Genomic DNA, 24,435 nt, shown 5'->3' with positions numbered 1-24,435 from the left:
TAAATTTTATGACAGGAAATTTCCTCATTTTATAGATGAGAATAGGAACACCCAGAAAAATTAGATTCGCCCAGGGTTACACAGCTAGATCGTGAGTAGAAGTTGTTGGTAATGAAGAAGATTTTCCGTTCTTATTGTGCTTCCCAGTTCAAAGACACTTTTCTTCTCTGTAACTTCAATGCTATGAGGTGATCTGAACTCCCTCTAAGGGCAAAGACCATGTCTGTTTTGCTCACTGTCACGCTCCTTGGTGCGTGGCCCATAGTGGGCCCTTAACACATATCTGGTGAAGGGATGAATCAATGAACGAGGGAGGAGGTATTATCTCCATTTTGCAGATGAGAAAAGAGATCAAGTGACTCGCCCAGGTCACAGGCTAATACTATACAGTGGACGGGGACTGCAGCCCCTTCCTCCCAGCTGGTCTTGCACATCAACATACATGACTTATTAAAGGACCCAAACCAGAAACTCCTCTTAGGCAAAGAGAGCACATCTGTGTACCCCATGGCATACAGCGAATTTGTATGCCCTTTCAGGTTTTTATGGTGCTAAACTTGGTGAGATTTGTCTGGAAGCAATCATTGAGCTGAACTTCCCCTCCACATTGGCCGCAACTCCTTCAGCTAGCTCACCTGGACTTTCTTCCCCCTTTTCCCAAACCCTATCTTTGATTGTATTTCTAGGGCGTTTATTAATTGTTGCTGAACAATCTCTCAGAATGTGATTTGTATGATGATGGTTAGAGAATGTCTTTTGTTCTGCTTCATCTGGAAGTCTGTGTCAACTTTTTGCATATAAAAAAGATGGCATCTTGAAAGAAAGCATTTGATGAATGGTGTCACTCAGGGGGTCTAGGAAGATAATTTTGCTCCTTAAGGACTAACTGTGGTAACTATCCATAGCAGGTAGGTTGGTCTGCACATGTCTGAAATCGATTACAAGGGAAGAAGAGGGCTTAAGTTGGCTTATACCACACCTTTGTGTATATTCGCAGAAAGAACCCCCTTCTGGGCAGACAAACTAGAAAAAGTAGCCTCTCCGCCATTCTGCATAGATTAAATACCTGACTCAAATAGCTTAGTCCCTACTTCAATAGGTCCCCAACTCAAAAAAAATAGTCTAGAGAAACTATAATAACATATAACAAAATAAGAGGTAATACAATATGGTTAATTAGCACTGTTGTATGAAATAGGCCTAACTGCTCTTCACGATTCAGAGAAGAGGTGTGAGCTCCCTGAGGGCTAGGTAATAAGAGAAAGCTCTGTGGAAAGAAATGGGGCTAGATGTGGGTCTTGAAGGATGGGGGGCATTTGGTAGGGTGGGATTCAGTGAGAAAGAATTCTCGGGTGAGGACTCAGCATAAGCACAGACTGAGCAAAGTACATTTATGAGATGTGAGCAAACCAGCCCCACTAATAAACAATTTCCATGTGGGCTTCTGGAAGCACCGTTGGATGCAGGGGAGGTCTGAAGAGAAAGGAACTTAAAAGTGAGGAAGATAAGATTATCGCCTTGAAGCTGGAGTCTGCGTGCCCACGGGTCTTTGAGCAGAAGGCTCTGCATTGCTTTAGAAATGTTGGACCAACACTCCTTTGGCAGAAAAAAAAAATGGAGGGGGAAGACCCTGCAGTCAGAAAAAGAGAACACTGATGCCCTAGAAAAAGAAACCTAAGCCCCAAATCTATTGCATGCCTTGGCAACTCACCACCATTTCTCCATTCATCCCTTTCCCTCCCATTGTCAAGTTCTCTAGGACCGCATCTCTTCAGGGCATCCTATGAGGACTTTATAGTCCTTCCTGTGAAGTTCATTTGAGTTAGTGTCAATAATGATGTTCGTTCTCTTCTTGAAACCTTCTGTGTCAGAAGCTATAAATAATCCTCACCAGCTAGAAAAGCATTCTTTGGAGATCATATTTTCCATCAGCAAATGTACTGCCTAACCATGGGCCTGTGGAGTTGGTAAATGCCCACCTGCCATGTTCCTAGCATCAAAAAAGTCCTCTTACCTTGTACTGGAAGCAGGAGGACAGACTGAACCGGAGAATGATGAGAGCTCCCTGAGATCTCAGGTTGGAAATAGGTAGGTTGGCGAAACTCAAATTTAGCTGAATTGAGCTGCTTATTTATTTGAGCATAGTTTGGCTCCTGTATTATTAATAGAACCATCAATAAAATTGATAATGGGTAAGGTCTATAACTGATGTGGAGATATAAATATTCTATGTTATTATAGATAGGCAGGAAGACAGATAGATGGATAGAGACAGATACATAATTTACAAGTAATAAAAGTATTATTGGTTTGATTTTTCCCACTTACAGGTGAAAATACTGAGATCTGATGAAGTAAGCATTTCAAGTAGGATGTCATGGTTCCAGAACCCTTACCCCAATTGCCCACCCCATTTATACCCATTCTTTTTCGATTGGAAAACATTTCCTAATTAATTTACTGTGGATTGGTTCTAGCTGAGGTTCTTTTCCTCCTCCCCTCTCCCTCCAACTATTTCCCCTCTTCTCATTTTTTGCTGATATCCAGGATCTGAACAGTCTCATGAGAGGTGTGAATTTGGTCACAGGCATCTATTTTTTCCCTTGCAAACTTTGATGTCTGAGTTCTTGCCTCTGTACAGAAGTCCCTGGCATCTCTTTAAAGGGCATATTTATTATTTAAACAAAGGTGATTTGTGCCTTCCTGTGCCACACACGGAAAGCTTGAATGCTTCCCACATCTGTCACTGCTCTCAGTACTTGAGTCCTTCAGAGTCTAAAAACTACTTCTTACATATTCATGTAAAGCTGACAGCCAAAGGGTTTCTGGATAGTTTTATTGCATTTGAAACACTTTGTGATGGGTTGCAATCTATTCTTGGTTAATGAAATGAGTTCTTATGGAGATCATCATCATACCTGTCTAGGTTATAGTAGATTTAATAGTGTGTGCATTGTATATTTAAATGAAATCATCCATCTAGGAAGATTTTATAAACTCTCTGCTAAAAAGCCCAGAACACAGGGTGATTAGGGTGCCAACCTAGGGAAGGAAGAAAGGAATACATATTATTACTTCATTTAACCATCGATATGGCCAATGTACTGGAGGTTAGGTTGATTTGAACAAATTCCTAATGATATTTAACACCAAGTCTGATCCTAGAAATACTATTATTTAACCAAAATCAGTCTTTAGAGCAACCTGCACTTTCTATAGTTTTCTCCAACACATTCCATCATTCCTTTCATGCCCCTGGACAGCTACCACTCTCATCCTGCCCCTCTACCTACAAAGGAAAATAATGTAAGATAACTTAATTCATGCACAGGCATTAGACCTACTTGTACTCTTCCAGAAGGAATGTTTCCCTTCTCAAAGATGAGAACTCCACTTGCTCCACAGCTGGAACTGCTACTCACAAACATAATTTGAGCCAAAGAAGCCAACCTCCAAAGAATACATATTCTGTTCTTTCATTGGTATAAAGTTAAACAAGACGCAAAACTACTCTGTACTATTAGCAGTCAGAATAGTGATTATTTTAAGAAGGAGGGAAAGAGTCATGGTCCAGAGAGCCACTTTGTATGTTATACTTTAATTTTTTAAAGTTTGGGAAAAATACATATATTACAGTATTGGACGTGGGCTATGATTGACTTACAGAAATAATTCTCTAATAGCTAGATGTGTCTAACTCCCAAACCCTGCTTTACCCTCGACTTCATAAGGAGTAAATTTGTACCGTATCTTACCTCGCTGTTTTTCTAGATCCATTCCCAAGTTGCCTTCCTTTCCAACAACCTGGATTAATTACATGCTATCTGTCACAGGAGGACAGATTGTAATAGCTGCCCTCAAGAGGGACTCTCAGTAATTCTCAGTAATGATTTTTAACTCAGTCTCCTTGGTAGCATTCAGTCTTCCAGTCAACTGGGGGGCAGGGGGGGAAAGAAGGAAAGGTGAAGTGGGCTGGGAAGAAGGAAGAAAGGAAGGGAAGGAGGAAGGGGGAGGTGGTAACCTTCAGCTGAAACTTGCCTGAAACTAATCAGAGGAAGAACCTGCGGCCCCACCTAGGAGGGACCACGACAGTGACCAGCAGGGGGTTGTGCCATCTGCTGGCTGGGCTGCAGGAGGAGCTTTCTCACCTTACCAACCGCCCGCCAGAGACCAATTTCTTTGTTTTTGTTTTGTTTTGTTTTTAATTTTTTGAGACATCATATTTGTATATATTTATGGGGTATATCTACAGTTTTGTTTAGTGGCCTTTTAAATTAATAATTCTGTTCTTACTGTATCACAGTAAATTATCTAAAAATACTTTTAATAAAAATACTATTAATGAAAGGACATGGTAAGAAAAGAATTATGAGATCACCACTCCATTTTTTGGTGTCTTTGTCATGTAAATGGAGCTGAAATACAGTACAGTAGATGGAATTCCAATGGACTTGTAATTTTAAATTAAAATGCCCACAATGCATCTCAATGGAAATGTCTTTTAGATTTCTTGTCTACTTCCTGAAATCGCTAACTGAATTTGTAAGATTCCTTGAATGAGGGCTAGAGCTGCTTCATAGCTCATTTAAATTGCGTAGCACACAGCCTGTTTTTCTTTTGAATGACTAACTACATAATAGAAATCACTCAGACAGTATTTCCTCTTGTTTTGACTCAGCTTCAGCATTGATGTTTATGTCCAAAAATGTCCATGTTATTTTATAGAGGGCCATATAAAAAATGAACATGGAAAAACCCTTAATGTGTTTGGATTTTGTATGTTTTTTATTGCCTGGAATTTCCTTTAATGACAATTAGAACAGCAGTAGCAAAACCCAAAAGACTGAATGAAAACCAGCGAGTATCAACAGGGTGATTGAAATGGAAAATAAAGACTTTGCATTTTTAGTTGTTGTCACGAGGAATTATAGTGTGTAGCCCCAAGATTTTCCACTTTGGATCTTTCCTATGAAAAGCATATTGACAATTCCCATTGTAGGTTTAATTTAGTCTTATTATCTGGTTGTCCGTTTCAGTTGTATTCACCAGATCCACAAAACAATGATTTTTTTTTAAATCTACCATGCCTATATTAAGAAATTAAAACACAAAACCAAATAGCTTCTGAATTTGTAACAACTGTTTATGCTCCTTTTCCTGGCAGCAATTGCCTTATCTGACAATATTCCCAGAGCTGTATGCCAACAAGGCTAGGGTGGCCAAAATAAAATGCTTTGGCATAATGAGGCAATAAATAATTTGAAGCTGTGAGACCAAAACAGTCATGCTGAATTTTAGCACTAGTCCTAAAGCAGAAAGAAGGCAAAATTGGCCAAGTAGGAGAAAGAGAATAATGTGCTTTTTTTTTTTTTCTTTTGGGCTTTCAAGAAAATATCAAAGGAAAGAAAGGAAGAAATTATATTTAAAGTATAATACTATTCATTCTGTCCATTATACAATAGAATATCAAAAATTATGCAACTGACTCTAAGGGATATTGTAGAGGTAATTCAAGCATCTGTCCAGAGGTTGGACACATGGCCTTTTAAGGGGCCTTTCAACCCAAGACTCTTATATATGAAAGGAAAAGTCCATAAATGACCTTAAATGAGTGGTTCCTAGTGAGAGGTGTGGTTTAAAATAATCTAAGGAGCTTCCTGAAAACACACCATCCTGGGCTTACCTCAGAAAATTCTGGTGTTCTAGGTCTGGTATCTAACATAGGCATCTGCATTTTTGAAAAGCTCTGCAGATGATTCTGATGCCCAGGCCAAGTTGAGAGCCACTGCCTTCAAGGATACTTGCCACTTCCAAAAACACCTAGCTTAGAATCCTGAATAATACGCACCTGAAGAAGTCAACCCCTATGTAATACAGGTGCAGAATAACATATTCCAATTAGAGTAGCAGTAAAAGTAAAGAAAATGTCCAAGTTAAAGCCACAGAAAGCTAGAAGCTCCTTATCTTTCTGCTGCCTAGAATTCAACATTATATAATATAAACTTGAAATATAATACCTAACTGGTTCATAATTCGAATGCCATCATTCAATCCATTTGGCATGTCTAAATTCCTCATTAAAATATTCAAGTTACCAAAAATCACTAATGCAATTATCTTCTGAGAATAGGAAACTTGCATTTGACTCATAGTTCCATACTTCCTCCCCCAACACACACAGAGAAAAACCTAACAAGAGGACCTGATCTTGATGTGTAAAGATTTGTGCCTTAAAGAAAAAAAAAAATTAAATTTGACATCATTACTAATATTAGAGTACTTACTTTTAAAAATAATCATATGTTGATTCTACTAAAGAAGCATAGCTGTCTGTGGGGCCAAAATGGCTATGAGGGCAAAGAAGAGAACTTAGAATCCAATTCATGGATTGTCATTCTGGCTCTGCCTCCAGCTATCCCTGTGTGACCCCTGTCTCTTGTACTCAGTCTTCTTGAAAGAACAAAGTTGAATCCACTTCACTGTGAAATCAGAGTGTTATTTCCTCCCATTAGAAATTTCATGACAGCAAGCCAAGGTGAAGGACCATGTCTGAAACAAAGGGGGGAGCAACTACTTGGTAAAAAGTAGCAACGGTATAATTATAAAGCACTAGCAATAAGGATTATTTCAAAGGGGGTTCACTGTAGACTCTCGACTGCTCTGATATTGTCCTTTCAATGCCTGCAAGTAATGGAACATCTTTGTATCTGTTTGTGCTTAGCAACATTTCTATGCCTGTTTAAAGGAGCAAACCACAGAAGACTCCAACCTCATTCCGTTTTCTCAGAGGAAGCTTCAATTACATATATAATTATTAAGTTGGATATCTAACGAATGACATGATTTTCTGATTAATACATAAAAATCTGATGGGGGGGAGAAGCTAAGGTTGCCATAACTTCTTATTATTGTGTTTTCTTCAAAAAGACTTTTAAAACTGCAGTTAAAAAGAGATCACAATTGAACTTGAAGTTTGTGTTTCCTGAGCACCATACAGCAATAAGATTTACTGAGCAGCAGCTATATGAAAGATACTAGCCCAAGCACAGGGATACAGAGATGGGTGAGAAATAATCTCTGTCCTCAAGGCTGCTCCGATTTAGCTGGAAAAACAGGAGAGAATATTAAAAGATTAGTATGGTCACAGTGCAGCACAAGCTAAGTGCCTATTAAATGGCTCAGCGTCCTAGTAAAAGTGGTAGGAGTTCTGAGGAGGGAGTGGTCACCAGAGGCAGGAGTCCAAGTCTGAGTGGACCTGAACAAACATGAGCCATAAGCTGGCACAAAGGACAACCTGGGGGGATATCTATTCTATAATAGACAATGGCTGGGTGGGGGCTGTGTGCAGGGAAAGAAGGGGTTTTCTTATCTGCGGGCTGTTGGGGTGGGACACACAAAATTTTTTAGCAGAGGCGTAAAATCTGAAGGTGTTCTTTCAGAAAGAGCTGTCTGGCACTGTGCCTATAATGATTTAGCAAGAATAAAGATTACTCGAAAACAAGTTAGATGCCATCACAAAGCCCATGAATAAATGAGAGAAGGATCTGGGCTAGGAAAGTAGCCAGGAAGGTGGAAATGGCAGTGCAGAAAGTAAGGCCCGTTTAGAGAAGTAACAGAATATTGTGATTGATCTTAAAGGGAGAAAAAGAAATCAGATCCACGCTTTGACAGATAATTACAGAACTCCTGTTCTGTGCCAGGCACTACAGTAGGCCCTGGGGGACACAGATAAACAAAATGACTTAAGAAATAACTACCAGAATGCAGTACCCTTGGTAGAATTTTTGGAAGAGAGTTCATACTCTTCCTGACCCCACAAACTGAGTTCTCCCCATCTTCTACAAAGGAAAAACCATTGGACAAAAGTATGTTGGTGGATTTCAATGACCTCAATTCACATTTTGGGAACTGAGTGCTACTCAGACATGTCCAACTGACAGCAGCTCTGGTAGGCGTCCGATGTCTAAGCCTGTAAGACACTAACGGGGTTGGCTTCCATTGCAGTTTCCATTGGCAGCAGTGGAATCAGTGCGCATTCAAATTTGGAGTCTCTGTCCTTTATCCTTTTCCACTTGTTTTTATCTGTACTCACTCTCAAGGCCCACCAAAAAACACTTCAACAATATTTGCATGTCCCCCGTCTCTAGCAGTGCCAGGTTGTTTCTTGGCTGAATTGATTTTGGCAAAAGATTAAAAAAAAAATCCAGGATGATTTCTGTTTCATGGGCTGAAATTGCACATCACAGCATGACCTACTTGATACTCTTGGCCATGCCAACATGAGTACCTTTGGTGTTGACGGGATTAGCAAATGTGTCAGTTGAGCTGGAAGGAAGGTGGTTGAGTTTTGGGTTACTGTTTCTCTGTGGAAATCACATGTATTAAATGCCGTAGGTGTTGATGAATATCCTATTGCTTGGCTGAAGGTTAATAAAGCATAGGGTAAAACATAGACACGAAATTAGAAGTGACATTTTGACCGTGAATTTTTCTCCAGCCTCTGGGGAAAACTTCCCCACTACCCGACACAATGCTAGGATTTGGACCATTCTTAAAAATAGTGACATGGAAGAGAAACAAATTGAAAGTGAGTTTGCTACCACCCTCCTGCAAAATCATCCCACTAACATTGCCCTGCTCTTAATAATCACTTATTATTTTTCCTTGTTTTCACCTTCCAAAATATATTAGTCCAATAATCTTTAAGAATATTTCTAAGTCCCATTTTTCAGTTATGTTCATTGGATGTTTCTGTTGCTGCTGCTGGGTCCCTGTATAACTCATCTGTCTATAAATGTAAAAGGTAGCTTTGGAGACAGGGTACAGCAGCCAATCCCTTTTATCTCTTTCTGAAGTGAAACCAAGTTCAAAGCTGTGACTGAATACCTGAAGGTGACTTATAGTTACTGCGTTCCAAAAAAATACAAAAACAATTAGAAGCTAAATGAAAGGTGCTAAATCTATTATATTTTGTGTGTGTGTTTCTAATCATTCATTTCTTTTTTATCCACACTCTGGCAAATGATGAGAACTGAATATAGATCAGCTATTAGCAGTTGTATTCTCAATAGCAGTAAAAATACCTTTTAGGCATGAAGATCATATTAATTTAAATAGTCCAAGTTAGTGGTTCTCAAACTTTAGTGTACCCAAGATTCCCGTAGAGTACACATTTAAAATGCACATCCCATTCCTGGGGTTCACCATGAGAAATTCTGATTCGAGAAGACTGGGATGGAACCAGGAACCACTGATGCAGGTAATCCACGAACCACACTGTGAGAAACACTGGCCCCGTCTGGAGTTGTTCCTTCATTAGCATTTGAGGGTAGGGAGAGAAAATGCATTCCTAAAGCAAATTGCTATGTCCTTGAACAGAAGATACTACCTAAAATCATTCAGAATAATATCATATTGAGTAAAATAACTGGCACTTTAGAGAAATAGCTCTCATGTAAAGGAAAACCAGCGTAACACTCCTAGAGTATTGAAATACAAATGCTTATGAAGCGCTAACTTTTCTCTAACATGCTGTGTCTTTTTAGGAAGAAATGCTTACAGAATGAAAGGTACTTATGTTTTCCATACAGTGCCTTTCTCTGTGTTATAACATATATGTCTTAAAATACAGTGTATCTGTAGTGAGTTCTTATTTCTCTAATTCTCACCAGGCACATAGTCCCTCAGACTTGATTAGAAAAGTCTGCCTTCTTTCCGAGCTCTGAATTTAGCAACAAACATGATGCTAAATTCCCTATGTAAGAATAGTGGCAGAGGGAAGGAAACCCTTATCTCTGTCTGAGTAAGAACTGTGTCTGGTCCCATCTCTGAAGCTTGTTAGGGGGAATTTGAGGAGGGTTTCTGGAGAGCAACCAAAGCTGATTACAGTTGGAGATTCAGTGACCAGTATTGACTGCACAGGAGGATGTGGCACAAGGGCCCAACAGCAGCTCTTCTTTGCTCTTCACTGAAGGCTAAACTCTGTGTGAGTGTGTCCTATAAAGGAAATTGCACAGCAGAGACTTTAGGAGGGCTTTAAGAGTTGTTGAAATGCTGAAAGATGGGTAGAGTGGGGAGGAAAGAGAACTTTAACTTTTTTTAAGTTAATTCCATTGAGATTTAATTTCCATACAATAAAATTCACAATTTTAAATGTATAATTCAATGAGTTTTGACAAGAGTATGCTGTTAAGTCCAATAGAACTTTAACTTTTCACATTTGAATCTTTTATAAGAAACTTGTGTTTTGTAACAGTTTAATAACTAAAAAACATGTTTTTAGAAGAAAGTTTGAAATCATATAATTGTACCTCACCTCATTTCATAAAAGCAGCTTATAAAGATTCATAAAGTATAGTAAAATAACATAACTAGAAATAGAAGGGAAAGATGAGATAAAAGGAGGAACAAGAGTAAGGATTTAAATTGGAGCTGAGTGGGAGAATGCACACCATGAATTCTCATTTCATTTTTTAGCCATAGAACAATTGGACTTTAAGCTTCCAATCAGTCAGTGTAAAAAGAAAAACCCAATCATCTTTTCTTGTATGGTTGAGAGCCTCAGTGAATGTAAGCTCCTATTTAGCAAATCCAATTTGCCATCCTGCCTTCCAAGTATTTATATCTTATGCCATCAGGGCATTTTATAAGCTCATTGAAGGTTAATCTAAAGACTGCCCATGAGGAAGCAAAAGTTACATGAGCCAAACTTTAAAGCTAAAGTTACCTATGGTATTGACAAACAGGGTGGAGAGCAGCTTAGAGTAACTCTCTTTGACAGACCAACTCACAATGAAGTCCAAGAACCAAGGCTCGTCAAACTACGAAGTCTCAAGAATAGGACAGTTATGCTGTAGCCAGTTCCTACCAGCTTACAAGAGCTAACGATTAAATTTTCAGGAATTTTGCAAGCTATTTGTTAAATTGCCATTATTAAAAATTAAATCATGTATACTTACAATTAAATTATATTAAAAACTAAGGTAATAAATATTTAAAACTCATCACTTCTTAATTAACATTACTGTGTTGTACCATTAGCTGTGCTCTTGAGGTTATTTGCATCTGTGGTGCCTGTATGGTGGTCGTATTCTATATCAGTGTGCCACTGCACGTCTCTTCCCAGTTCCACATTCAGTGATGTCACGGTGGTAGTTCCAAACTGGCCATGGTGGGAGTGTTTACACCACTGGCATCAGCAAATACTACAGATTTGATGTATCATTTTATTGATTTTCTAGACATAAGCTATAGAAAAAATTTTAATAATGCAAGTTAAACTTACAAATATATTGTCTTAGGAGACGGGAATTTTTATGGAAGGAGAGTAATATGTTACCATGGACTAATTATGTGATGGAAATAATACAGGGGAAATGGTGGTCACTTTTGCCATTTGAATGGTGATAGCTGCTGTGTAGCAAAGATTCACCAAAAAAAACCAAAAATTCTTGAAATTGCAGACAGAAGAACCAGAATAGCATGTCTTGAATAGGAGTCACATTTAACTGCTGACATTACATTTTGCTTCTATTTATTCAGCATGTATTATAATTATCATGTTTTAGTTAATAAAATGGAATCTTTTTTCATAACAAAAAAAGTGTGCTGTTTGTAGCCACATTACATTGAGGGAAAAATAAGGAAATATTTTTCCAGGATTCAAAAACTATTATGCAGTTCAGGCTGGGTGCAGTGGCTCATGCCTATAATCCTAGCACTTTAGGAGGCTAAGGCAGGAGGATCCCTTGAGGCCACTTTTCTGCTGAATTCCAGCATTCTCTCTTAGAAGTTCTATTCAAAGTGTGATTATCTACTTGCTATTTTGGTTCTTCTCTGTTGAGGAGGCAGGTGCCTGATACCTCTAGTCTGCCACCTTGAAGCCCTTCTCAGGCTGTGTTCATTTTGAACTAATCTGTGGACAGACTATAAAACATGAAAATATGACATCAGTTCTAGAATGTTCTCCACAGCCATATTGGCTCAGCCATAACAGGATTGCCAGGGCCTGATGTCTGATATATTGTCAAGCTCTCAGTAAACTCTTGATGGATGGATAAATGAATGAATGATTTTAGATACCCAGTAGCAATGACAAGTGTGCTTGTGTATCATATACTGTATATTTCAATAGATTCTATAATCAGTTGCTTTTAACTTTGGTTTAGTTTTGATATGTTGAGATGAGAACAAATGTATATATCATAGGAAGATCAATTATGAGTGACTCAAAAATGTACTTTAAATATTTCCTTAACATCTCTAACTACCTTATATACATCCTTGCTTCAGTATTTGACCAATAAGTCCTAAATTGTTCTGTGAAACAACATAGCCCAGGATTGTTGGATTTTTTTTAACATAATTGCTGTAATACAAAGAAAGAATGAGTAAGAAGCAGGAGAATGGTTCTGCTTTTCAGATCTTTGGATGAGAAAATTCCCAGAAATGTTGGGAACTGCAGGAAATGCCTGGTTGTTAATGCAACTAGCCATGCGGATTCTCTTGGGCTGAAAGCCAGACAGTTCCCACTCTGTTTTGTGACAGCTCCACTCTGGAGAGCAAGGCCAATTCCTCCAAACGAGCAGCTGTGCAACAGACCATGACAACGTAGCCAAGATGATTCTCAGAGCCGTTTTCTCTCTATGGCTACATGCCTTCTTCATTAAGTAGGTGCCTATGATAAAAGTGAGGTTAACTTTCTTTTTACTGCTAGCGTACCCTTCACATACTTCTCCTGCCTTATATCATAGGTCTTCATCTCCTGAAGGCAGAGCCTGCGACTAAATTACCTTTGCATCTCCTCCCTTTCCCACCTCGCACCACCATCATGCCTAGCCCAAAGGAGGCACTCCGTAAAAGATTGTTGAATTGAATCAAACACCAACTGTATCCAATCCAACAATAATCACTGTAATTATTTTACAAAAAGTGGAATCATCCCTTTGGCAGAAGTCAGAAAAGGCATTTGGAACAGCAACTTGACTTTTCAGATCATCCCTCCAAATCCTGTAGAACTCATGTGTATTATTCAGAGTTTAGTCTGGGGCCTCTCAGGATATAGCGTAATCTGCTCTCAGGGAGAGGAATTTGTAGTGACGTGTAGAGGGTTTAGGGGCTTTCTCCTTTCCGTTCTGGCTTGGGGCGCAGTGAAAAGCAGGAAGTACAGTCCCCAGGGTTAAAAGAACACTTCACATAGAGTCTGGAGCAATACCACCTCCTCCACGCTTTTTTAGGAAAAAAATGTTGGAACAAAGAACTAAGCCCAACAGCTGCATTCTCGGAATATTTGAAGTGATGCTCATCTTTTAACTAAGGCTCTGTGCCTCCACAAAGGGGAAACAAAACCTATTCCTTGGCCTCACTGTGGCTGGATCCTCAGGAGCTTGAGCTCTTTGAGGTGATGTCCTGCCAGGCAGGATATATGAGCGCATCCTCTCAGTGCCCGTTAGGACGCAACAGGGGAAAGATGTGAGAAAGTGATGTAGTCTCCTTGAATCTTTCTCTGCGTGTTCCCCGCCAAATGGCCAGCGCCCTGCATGGTGTATATACATGTACCTGCTGAACCTAGCTACAAACAAATGGTAAGCTGTCTTCTTCAGACAATAGCAACATATAAGACAAAGGAAAATGATCACTGTGACAGGAAAAGAGAAACCTGTTCTTTGTCCCAAAAGACAGAAACTCTTTGTGTTTAGAATAAGCACCTTAAGCTTTTTCATGGGGGAAAAATGTATTTCTTGTTTATTATCTACAAGAACCACTTCATAAATTCTTTTCATTTAGAAAGACTACGCCTGACATAGCTTTGGTATTTTTCTTCTTTCCACAATTGAGCAGAACCACTCACTGTGCAAATGGGGCCTGTTCATTATTGAAAGTCATTTCTTTTGGCATACTTTTAAATCTGTCTTAAAATGATAACCATGGGGTCTTGATAAATTAATTGAAAAGCGTCTCCTATAGTGGCTTGGGTGGTTTTGCTGAGACATTTTAACAGTAACTCTCAGTAGAATTTATCAGTGAATTACTTCACATATTCCCAGCATTAAATTATTTCCCCACTAAGGGTATTATAATTCCCTTCCTCCCAGTAATGAAAAAAATGAAACCATCCTCAAACAATTCTAAGTTGGGTACTAGCCAATTATCAGTAGTTTTAGGAATGCCCCCACCAGAAGCTATAAATTATAAAATATAAGGTGCAGAAAAGGTAGAAGCATTAAAGAGTGATGCAAAATAGTGATTAAAATTTCAAATAGATGCTAGTACCTGAAGAACAACAAATCAAATAGGAACCAAGGTGGACAGAGGATTGTTCACTCAGGAGGTGAGGTTGAGGGCTTGGGACGCAACAGAGCTAGAGCCAACCAGAAAGGAAATCTCTAGTCCCTGTTACTCCAGTGACACTTGGCACTGTCTAAGGTAGGCACAACGGGAGAGTTTAGTTTGTTCCCTCACTAAAAAACAAGAAGGCAGCGCTGATAACAATCCTTGATATCACTTCCTCTGGAATGTACAACATTCCATGTTTCTGCTTTGTAGTCACCACCGGACATGCATGAGTCAGACTGAGAGGTGGGGGTTTGCCCAGACTGCTTATGGATCCAGCGAGCAGAGTCAGGCCTGAGGGATGTGGTCTTGCTGCGCTTCTTTCTCTTCCAGCTCATCTTGTACCAAGAGGCGTGGGTGACTTTTTAATCTATGGATAAAGAGTGCAACGAATCCTCTGTAGACCATGAATTAAATGGAAAACCACCTAGCAATTAGCTGGTGCTTATGAATGGTGGAAGTACCTACCCTGAACGTGTTGGGCCAAAATATGCTACCCACAGTTCTCCCAATCTCATAGAAAATTGAGTCAATGGGAGTAGTAGATTTTTTGGATTTTTTGTTTGTTTGTGTCTAGGCTTAACTAGGTAGCAGTGGCTGTGCATACCATATTATAAGGACCTCTCAGAGGCCCTCAGATCACTAGGATACCACGAGTAAACCTCTGGCTCAAAGAATGGTCTCCCCAGTTATCTGGAAGAAATCCTGAACTTCTCGGGTAATCTAGGTCCAATTCATGTGACAAGATGACCATCTGGTTCTTACTGCAAACATGAAGACTGACCATCTTGGTCTACTTTCAATAGCACACAATAAGCAGAGATTCAGGCGTAGCTTAACGTCCAGGTCCCATTCCCTGCACCTGGAAAGAAGCAGGCTAGCCAGACTGCCCAAAGGCAACTCCTGAGAAATTTCACAAATCCTATCTGCCATCTTGCATATAGAAACAGCCCCACTTATACCCAGGAAGAAGTCAATCTGCCCATTGGGTTTCTGGACTGTTTTACTAAATCAGGGTCACAAAGGCTTATGTGTTCAGTTTGATATACACAAAGTCCTTTCTTTCTTTCTTTGTTTTAAAGCCTGTAAGTGTTACAGACTCTCTAGTGAACCCAGGTACACCATTCTTACTATCTTACTTTGTCATCCAAAGTCATTTGAGTTAGGACCACAAAATATAGTGCCCTTCTGTATAGCTTTAAGAAAAAGACAAACATTGGCCTCATTAATATTAGCCAAGTTTCACATTAAGTAATGAATTGTATTTCTATTTCTGGACATAGACTTTATTTTATTTTTCTGAGAGAATTCAATTATTTACATGCGTGATTGATCACATAGTTCTCTATATCCTTTGAAAGGGTGAAAGGAATGAAGAAATGAATCAATTAGTTACAAATATATTTTGATCAGCTGCTATATGCCAAGTGACTTGTGGCTGGTAAGGGAAAGAGGTAAGGGAACTTGCATCTATAACACATTTAATATGTGCTAGGAACTTGTGCTGAACACTTTATGCATATTATATGTTTGGGTTTTTAAAATAATCTTCAGGCCAGATGTGGTGGCTCACGCCTCTAATCCCAGCACTTTAGGAGGCTGAGGCCCAGGGTTTGAGACCAACCTGGCAACATAGTGAGACTCTGTCTCAAAAAAAAAAAAACAAAATGTTAAATTAGCCAGGTACAGTGGCACACACCTGTAGTCCCAGCTACTCGGGCCGATGAGGCAGGAGGATTGCTTGGGCCCAGGAGTGTAAGGCTGCAGTGAGCTATGATTGCCCCACTGCACTGCAGCCTAGGAGACAGAGTGAGACCCTGTCTCTAAAAAACAAAAATAAAAAATAAATAAAATTAAATAATCTTCAGAGTTACCGTATGGGGAATAGGTATAGCATTTTCATCCCATTTTACAGCTAAGAAAATTGAGGCTTAGAGAGCTTAAGTAACTTTCCCAAGTCACACAATCAGTGTGTGGCTGAGCAAGGCTTCAGATCCAGACCTTTCTGACTCCAAAGCCCATGCTCTGTCCACTCCTTTCTGCCTGGACCTGCACTCAAGGAGCTAGATGTCTGGTTGAAGAGAAAGAGAAACTGCACAAAAACTTTTCTATTAAAATTCATCCTTATTTTGAAAAAATTGGAAACTGTACAACAATTTTCTCTAGGGGATCTAGGCAGAAGGAATGCTTAAGCCTGCAATGCTACTGAACTATGTGTTGAACAGTGTAGGGCACAGAAAGAAAAAGGCTGAAAAAAACCACCACAGGAATATATGGTGAGTATATCTTACATGGTTTTAAGATTAAGGATTAACTTCCAAAACAGATTTTCTTAAGAATGAGAATAAAGGTCAATGCTTCCAGAATAATAGACAGGATTGCAGACTGGAGACTTGAACCTTATTTGTCTGGTCATGCTGTCATGAAATACTAGTGTTTTCTTAAGGTCTTATTACATACATTATGTTCATTTAACTTTCACAATAAGTATATGAAAAACTATTATTACCCCAATTTTATTGGTGAAGAAACCAAGAAGTTAAAAAAAAAATCTAAAATGTACACAACTACTAAAGTTTAGCACTGAGACTCAATCCCAGTTCTGGCTCCGGAGCTCATGGTCCTAATATGCTCCCCTGCACACAATAACAAACGGAAGCTACTATAACTGCGTTTTAGAAGCAGCCAAAAAGAAAGTCTGCATAAGAAGTAATTAAATACCAATTCATAATAAAAGAGAGCTACTTGGGTCTGGATTTTTTTCTCTTAAGCTTCTTCATTTTATTTCTGAGCATATCTGTTTTATGAAGAGGGCTAAGTTGAATATGTTGTTGGTTTGCTTAGAAAAGTTAATCTTTAGGAGTATCTTTAGCTTCTTAATTGCCCACATGTTGGAATAGATCTAAGGTTTCTCACTCCTGGCTGAAAACAAGGAGCCACCCTGCAGGTGATCCCCTCGGTGGGCCTATCCCTTCAAGGAACAATTTAAATTAAAAAGTGCAAGAGAGATGTCCAGTCAAGTTCTTTAGCTACACCAGCCTGCACCATGTCATAGTAGGATTACATATGAAAAATAATTAATGGTACTGCAAGAGAATAAGGAATAAGTGCCAAATGAGTGCAAAAAAGTAGACGTTATGGCAGTTTGTAGGAAGGAGAGATCTGTTGCCTCTACAGGGGTCAAGAAAGAAAGCAGAGTGAGATGATTAAGAAAGGTTTTGAGTTGCACAGATCTGGGTTGAATCTATCTGTATGACCTTGAGCAAGTTATTTGACCTCTCTCACTCTGGTTTCTCCAGCTATAAAATGGGAATTTTGAGGTTAGATAATAACTATAAAATGTTTAGTGTGGTGCCCTGCTTGTTCTTACTGTAAAATGATTATTTATCAGTTTCCTCCATTAGACTGTAATTTCTTGGAAAACCGCGTCTATGTCCTGTTCCTCTTTGTTTCTCTCAGCCTTTCCTGTAGTGCTTAAGTCCATCCCCACCCCTGATGTCTCCTTATGTGCAAAGGGTAACAAGAACATCCATAATCAGATTGCTCCTGCCTCTCTCCACCCCGGACATATTCCACACTAGAAGTAAATGGTTTTTACCTGGTTGGTGAGGCAGGAAGGGCTTGTAGTGTGTCACTCTTCACGTTCTCTTAGGAAAGAATCCTCTACGGGAAGCATGCCATCTCTCTTCCGCTCTTCCATACTGTAAATCTTACCATCCAGGCCACCATGACTGAGTGGGCACGTCTGCCTAGTAATATGAAGTTCATTTCCCATAAATAATGAAGGGTAAAAGGAGATCTGGCTGGAAAGGTAGATTGGAACCAGATGGTGGAAAAGATCATGTTATACCTTCCTAGCATGACATTTCTGCAAATTCCTTAAAATGTATGGATATTGATAAAGAATGAAAAGAGTCTACGTGACTAAGCCCCAAATTATAATTGCTTTTGTTTTTGGTATTTGGGGTATTTTGTTTTCCTGTTTGGGGGAGGGGAGTGTTGTTTGGGGGGGGGTTGTTTTGATTGTGCTGAGGAGGTAAGGCTTAGGTTTCAACATTTGAATTTTGTGCAGAGTTCATTTTTGTATTATCTTTTAAATTATTTTATATTGAGGTACTGATAAACTCAGCATGTAAAGAATAGACTCGCTCAGTAAGTTTTTCTCCAATTGTGGTCTAGGGATCCTCTTCCTCAGAATTATCTGGAGGGCTTTTGAAATGCAAATTCCTATGCCTCACCCCAAATCTGCCAACCAGAATCCCTAGGGGTAAGACCTGGGAATGTGATTTTATCATTCTCCCCAGGTAACTTTTATACTCATTGTATTAAGGGCATCACCTGCCAACAGACAGGTAAATTCAATTTAAATGTACATGGAAGAGCAAACTGTGGGTATGTGTGTTTGCATGTAGTTATTGCTAAATCAGATTATTGGCCATTCTGATTACTGCCGTGGTCCTTCTTTCCTATAGAGAGGGCATCCCTACTCACTCACCCAAAGATATCATCAAAACCCCTGCTGGGCCGTTGTATATGTGGCCATTTTGTGTCTTATTGATAGGTGGTATGAACAAAAAGTAGAAAAATAAAAGACAGCTTTAAAACCTTAAAAAAATAGAGACAAACACATGCTTTAAAAGAACAACAAGAAGAACCCTTGCAATTCTTCCAAAGACATAATTTAATCAGGTTTTTCCTCTTCTGGTTGTAACTGGCTGGAGGCAATAGGCACTGGAACAGAGGAACAGTCTCAGGCATCGTTTGCTCGCTGGTATCCCACCACGCTGCCTCCCTTCTGTTTGAAAGTGTGGGGAGATGCTCTGCTTAGGCCTGTTTTGTTTCCCTTTGTAGATCATGCAGCAGATGAGTGACCACCGCTACGACAAACTCACTGTGCCTGATGACAAAGCTGCCAACTGTATATACCTAAACATCCCCAGCAAGGGGCACGTCTTGCTGCACCGGACCCCAGAAGAGTATCCAGAAAGCGCAAAGGTAAAAACCATCCCTCTGGCCGCTGTGGCTGGGTAGACCTCCCTAGGAATTCTTTCTTGATGAAGTGACAAATAAGGGCTTCTTTTTCCTCTATACATATCCAATCAGTAAGAAAGCAGAAAGGATAATGTAAATTGGGGCACGAGGAAAGTTTATTTAACTCACTTTTCTCATTCATATCATTGGTTACTCATGTATGCACAGTAATTGAGGCGATCGTGCCTGGTATTCAAAGCTTTTCCAGTAAGTACTCAGATGACCCAAGTCTCTGGCCAAGGCTCTGATTAAGTTTACATTTCCACACTCAGATACTCATTAAGTATAAAGACCTACAATTAGATGATCAACTGTGTTATTTTCTGGCAGATCTGAGCTGCCCCTCAGAAATGGTCACTTTTTTCTTATGGAAGAAGAGTATAAATGACCCATAGTGGTAGGTGCTTGTCGTCAGGGCTTCAAAAGAGGAGGCTGTATGTCCTAGGTAGCAAAGAGATCTTTGTTGAGAATATAGAGCAGAAAGAAATAGCGTGCATTTGGAATCAGCCAACTGGTCCCTCCAAGAGTCTCTGCCTTTGTGTTCCTACAGGGATGTAGGATCCAAGGATGTGTTCCTTGGATCTGGAAGTCTTTCTTGGTCTAAGAAAATCTTCCTTATCCTTCATAGCTGGGCCCTGTGCCAAGCATGCTGCATGTAGTATCTTATTTAGTCCTTATAACAGCCCTGTAGGGGAGTTATTACTATTCCAGTCTCACAGAGGAGTAAACCAAGGTTCAGAGGGAATTCACTTGACTGAAATAATACTCTGAGTAAGTTGACAGAACTGGGTTTGGAACTCTATTCTGTCTGGCTCCAGCTCTCTTATTTAACCACGGTCCTGAAGTTTAAGGAACACAATGCTTCCTAAGGAAGCACAGTAGATCGCTTTTAGGCAATGCATTTTTAAGTGATTTTGTTTGTTAAAATGTGCTTTGTTTGATCATCAGAGAAAAATCTGTGGACTGTTAATTGGAAGTTTTGACACGTGTTTTCTATTAGTGTCAAAAGATGCTAATAAAATTCACACGTGAAATTTAAAAGCAGTTTGGCCTGAAATACTTTGCTTAGATTATATATCGATCACATTTTTTTCCAATGGTGTTTGTTAGGCAAGAAACATGAAAGTATAGTTGAGAGGGTTTTAAAATGTTGAGAGTTATATTCAGACTGAACACATGGCCACCAACTTTCATGTACCACTTAATCTAGCAATGACAACAGCGGAGGAAAGGCATCTCTAGCAATAACCGCATTTCTGACACATCTTTGGCTCTGAGGTTAAGGCATAGAGCTAGTGGTTAACCAGTTGCTACCAGCTCTATGGGGCTAGCTGTGAACGTGTGTGTGGTCGAGACTGCATGTGTGTCTTGGGGTTTAATGAGTGAAAGGCCTAGAATTGATTCTCAAACTGAATTGATTCTCTACACCTGGGGGTGATAAAACAGGCAGAAATGTAATCCTTCTCTCCCTTTCCCTCGATTCCCACTGTAGATTTATGAGAAACTGAAGGACCATATGCTGATCCCTGTGAGCAATTCTGAACTGGAAAAGGTGGACGGGCTGCTCACCTGCTGCTCGGTTTTAATTAACAAGAAGGCAAACTCCTGAGCCACAGAGTCCCTCCCTGGCAGCCGGCAAGACCGCACAGGCAAAGCCCATGACTCTGTACCCACTCCCGTTGTTTTCCTCGACAATCTACTGTGCCACTGTGCTACTAACTCTTGTTTACAAAAATTTAATTTCTAAGTTTAATTGCTTCCTTCTGCACCTCCTCCCTCCCTCCCCTCACGGTGGTACCTAAGCTGTGGATTTGCTAAAAGAATTAAGCAACCTAGAGAATATAGAGCTAATGAATGATTGAAATGTGATTAATAATAGTAAGGAAACACTCATCTTGGTGTTTGTATTATCAGTGTGAAAATCGTTTAGTTGCCAATATATTCCGAAGAATGTCTTCTTGATCAGTCAGATAAGCTCCGTCTTTTTTCTCTGTGTCATGAATCATGTTCGGTTCTTGTGAAATTCCCTGATCCAGGGATCCTCCGCCTTTCTCTCTTTTTTCCTTCTGAACTCTGAAAACTGTTTATCGGGTTACTTTCTTTTGCCTTTCCCACTTCTATCACAGCCACCTTGACCTTGGGTAAAATCCAAGGTCTTGCCTTCTGGACACCTTCCTACAGGTCCACCCTGCCTGCCCTTGGTCTCCCCTGCCTACGGCTGTGTCTGCCACCACCAACCCTCACCCCCACCCCGGGGCCAACAGGCTCCTCAGCAGATCAAAATCAGAGCTGCTGTTTGGGGGAGTGTTCACTACACAGAGGCACATCCTGACGGGCTTTGCCCCAGAGATCTAAATTCCAGAAGAAGTGGGGCACCACACCTTGGAAGGTAAATTTAGCACCAGAAGGTTGCTAAGAGATTGAAATCAAGAAGCTTGGAAACACCCCATGGGTACAATGTCTTAGAAAGTCTTTAAGTCACAGTCCATGAATTTTTTTTCTCATTACAGGCCACATATGACCTTGGAGGACCTTATTTTTTTCCTTCAGCTCATTTCTGTTTCCCCCTACCCTGACTATTTCCAGCCTTCTACCCCTTGCAATTATCCTGATCTAGCTAAGATATTTCTTTCAAAAGTGACAACACATCTAAAAGTGGTTACTAGTGGTCTGGTGTAAGCCGGAGGAAATAGCTCCTCATGATCAAGAAGCATGTTCAGGAAGTGATCACCTTGATGCTTGAAAGCAACCTCAGACCGTGAACATTTCTACTTTGAAATACTCATGAATATTCGCCATGGAATTCAATTAAAACTTCTTTCTTCTCTTGCCTTCAAATTACACAACTTTCAGCTGACATGGGTCTCTTACAAAGAACAATGCCGAACTGAAGGAAGAGATCATTCTTTCACTTAAATCTGAAAGAATCAGCCTATTAGTAGGCCAGGGAATGGTACTTTCCAAGGAATGGTGACTGATCCAGGCATGTTATCAAACTTCCTAGTCATCTCCACCTTTCCTGTATTGCCTGGGGCCTGTTGTTCAAGATTAAGAACCACGGAGATTAAAAAATAGCACTTCAAGTCTTGCTCTGCTCACCTCTATGTTTGCAATCAAACATTCCTTATGTTGGTGACCAAGAGATAATTACCTTCATTCATTTCATCTCCCCCAAGCAGATGGAAGTGAGAAACCTCTGAGAAAATCAAGACATCCTTAACCAGTATCTGTCTTTGTCATTTATTTGATGATTTTTGTGCCAGAAATTTGAAAAAGTTCCTTCTCCTCCTTCTCTTCCTTGTTGCTTAACTTTAAAATTCATATCACATGTAAAATCAAATTATGTGCATCCTGTAAATGAAACACGTCTTGGTCACTGTCATATTTTGAACCATCTCATCATGGATGAGTAATGTCTTTTTCCCAGATAGAGAATGAATGTTAGCCACGTACCCAACTTAACAAAGAAAAATTGTTCTGGGAAGTTATGGTTGCCCTTTTGGGTTAAATCTGGCCCTACACTGGCAAAAGCAGAAATTCTCCCTGTGAGAGCTCAGCATCTCAAAAACAACCACAGGAAAAATAGCCCAATCAGCCTGTTTTAAGTTTATCAGCATATAATTTTCAATATCTTTACTTCTATCATCCCAAATGAAAGAACTGTCATCTATTATGTTTAGTCAGTTGCAAGTGAGTAGATTTTTCTTTTTAACAATTTGTTCTGCAGAAGGCTGTTTTTCATTTTTTCTTTCCTTTGCTTCTTTGTCTCTTTTCTTCTCTTTGTCTCAAGAAATCACTTAGAATCTGTGTTCCTCTTCTACATTTTATTCTGCACTGCTACATCACCTACTTGGCTGGCTTCTTTGGATTCACTTCTTCGATGTTCTTATTAGCATAATGTTATCTTTGCAAAGGAAAGGTTCCCCTCTTGTCCATTGTGACTTATAAGGATGGATAAGCTAACAAACGCTTTTTGACATTATAAAGACATGACGAATTATATTTAAATAAGTAAAAGTTAAGTCAGAATTACTTGGTCAATATGATTCAATTTAATAAAAGGATGATATAGAGAAAACACATTATTTAGCATTATTTCTTCAACTATAATGAATTTCTATAGAAATCAGCAGGCAGATCTCTCCAATGTGTATTGATTGCTGTTTTAAGCTACTGTGAACAGATTACTAAAGTCATCTCTTCATCTCTAAGGGGGGGGAAATAGTCTGTAGATGAATAATGTGACATATAAGAGTTGCATGTTAGTCTTTGTAATTATTTGCTCTTTAACATTCTACAGACCTCAGACATGATTTCAACATGGTGTTAGACTTGTGCATTTTATTTTCCTAATCATCTTGTTCCAGCCAAAGTATGGTTATCCACTCTGTGTGCCAAAACCAGTAATGCCTTTCATGGTCCTTTAGTCCAGAGGAGTTCTGCACTGATTTTAGTCTCTTGGTGTCCCAATCCTACATGTGTACCAATCACGATGGAATAAAGTGTGAGTTGTACTGTGGTCAACGGTGTATGTCTCTTTTTGCAACAGAAACTGCCATGGGGAATGAAATCATAATTCCTTTGCTATCAGGCATGAGATGTTTCTCTCTTGTCCTATGGGCTATGAAATTGGAAATACTGTACCTGTAAATCAACTGCCATCAAAGCTTGGGTTATAATGATATTTGAAGTGATACTTTATACTTCAGGCACTTAAAAAGTACGCACAGTTTGCAGTCTAGGTCAGAAGAGCTTGATTTCACCTGTGCTTCTCCTTAAACAGCATCCCATCTTCCCCCTTACTACTGACTGTAGTCAGCACATTATGTGGTTCAGTTATAGAGACAGGTGAATGATTTTTTTTTCTTGGCTCTTGCAAGAGTTTGTTATTTGTTTTACAGTAAGTATCTTTTAGGAAATTTGAAGGTTTTTTTAAATGGGGCTTTTTTATTGCTAGCATTTTTTCGGAGCTGAATTGAATTGTTTTCTTTTTCTGATTACAAAAATAACTGCTCACTGTAAAATTGAATTCAAACATTATCAAAATATTAAAAAAGAAGTAAAGAAAAAAAT

At 39.4% G+C, this 24,435-nt stretch overlaps 1 protein-coding gene across 3 annotated transcripts in view; it reads left to right on the top strand.

The window, feature by feature from the left end:
• The window catches only part of DDAH1 (dimethylarginine dimethylaminohydrolase 1), a 131,076-nt gene extending 107,195 nt beyond the window's left edge, over positions 1–23,881 (top strand). For all 3 annotated transcript variants that reach the window (XM_069480169.1, XM_069480171.1, XM_069480170.1), the window contains exons 5-6: positions 19,183–19,326; positions 20,855–23,881. In XM_069480169.1, the coding sequence (XP_069336270.1) occupies positions 19,183–19,326; positions 20,855–20,971 (261 nt within the window). In that variant the 3' untranslated portion in view covers positions 20,972–23,881. The remainder of the gene's footprint in view (positions 1–19,182; positions 19,327–20,854) is intronic.
• The last annotated feature ends 554 nt before the right edge of the window (positions 23,882–24,435 follow it).

This window comes from Eulemur rufifrons, chromosome 8, assembly GCF_041146395.1.
Source record: "Eulemur rufifrons isolate Redbay chromosome 8, OSU_ERuf_1, whole genome shotgun sequence".
NCBI classification, from domain to species: Eukaryota; Metazoa; Chordata; class Mammalia; order Primates; family Lemuridae; genus Eulemur; species Eulemur rufifrons.
This window is presented reverse-complemented; position numbering and strand designations above follow the sequence as displayed.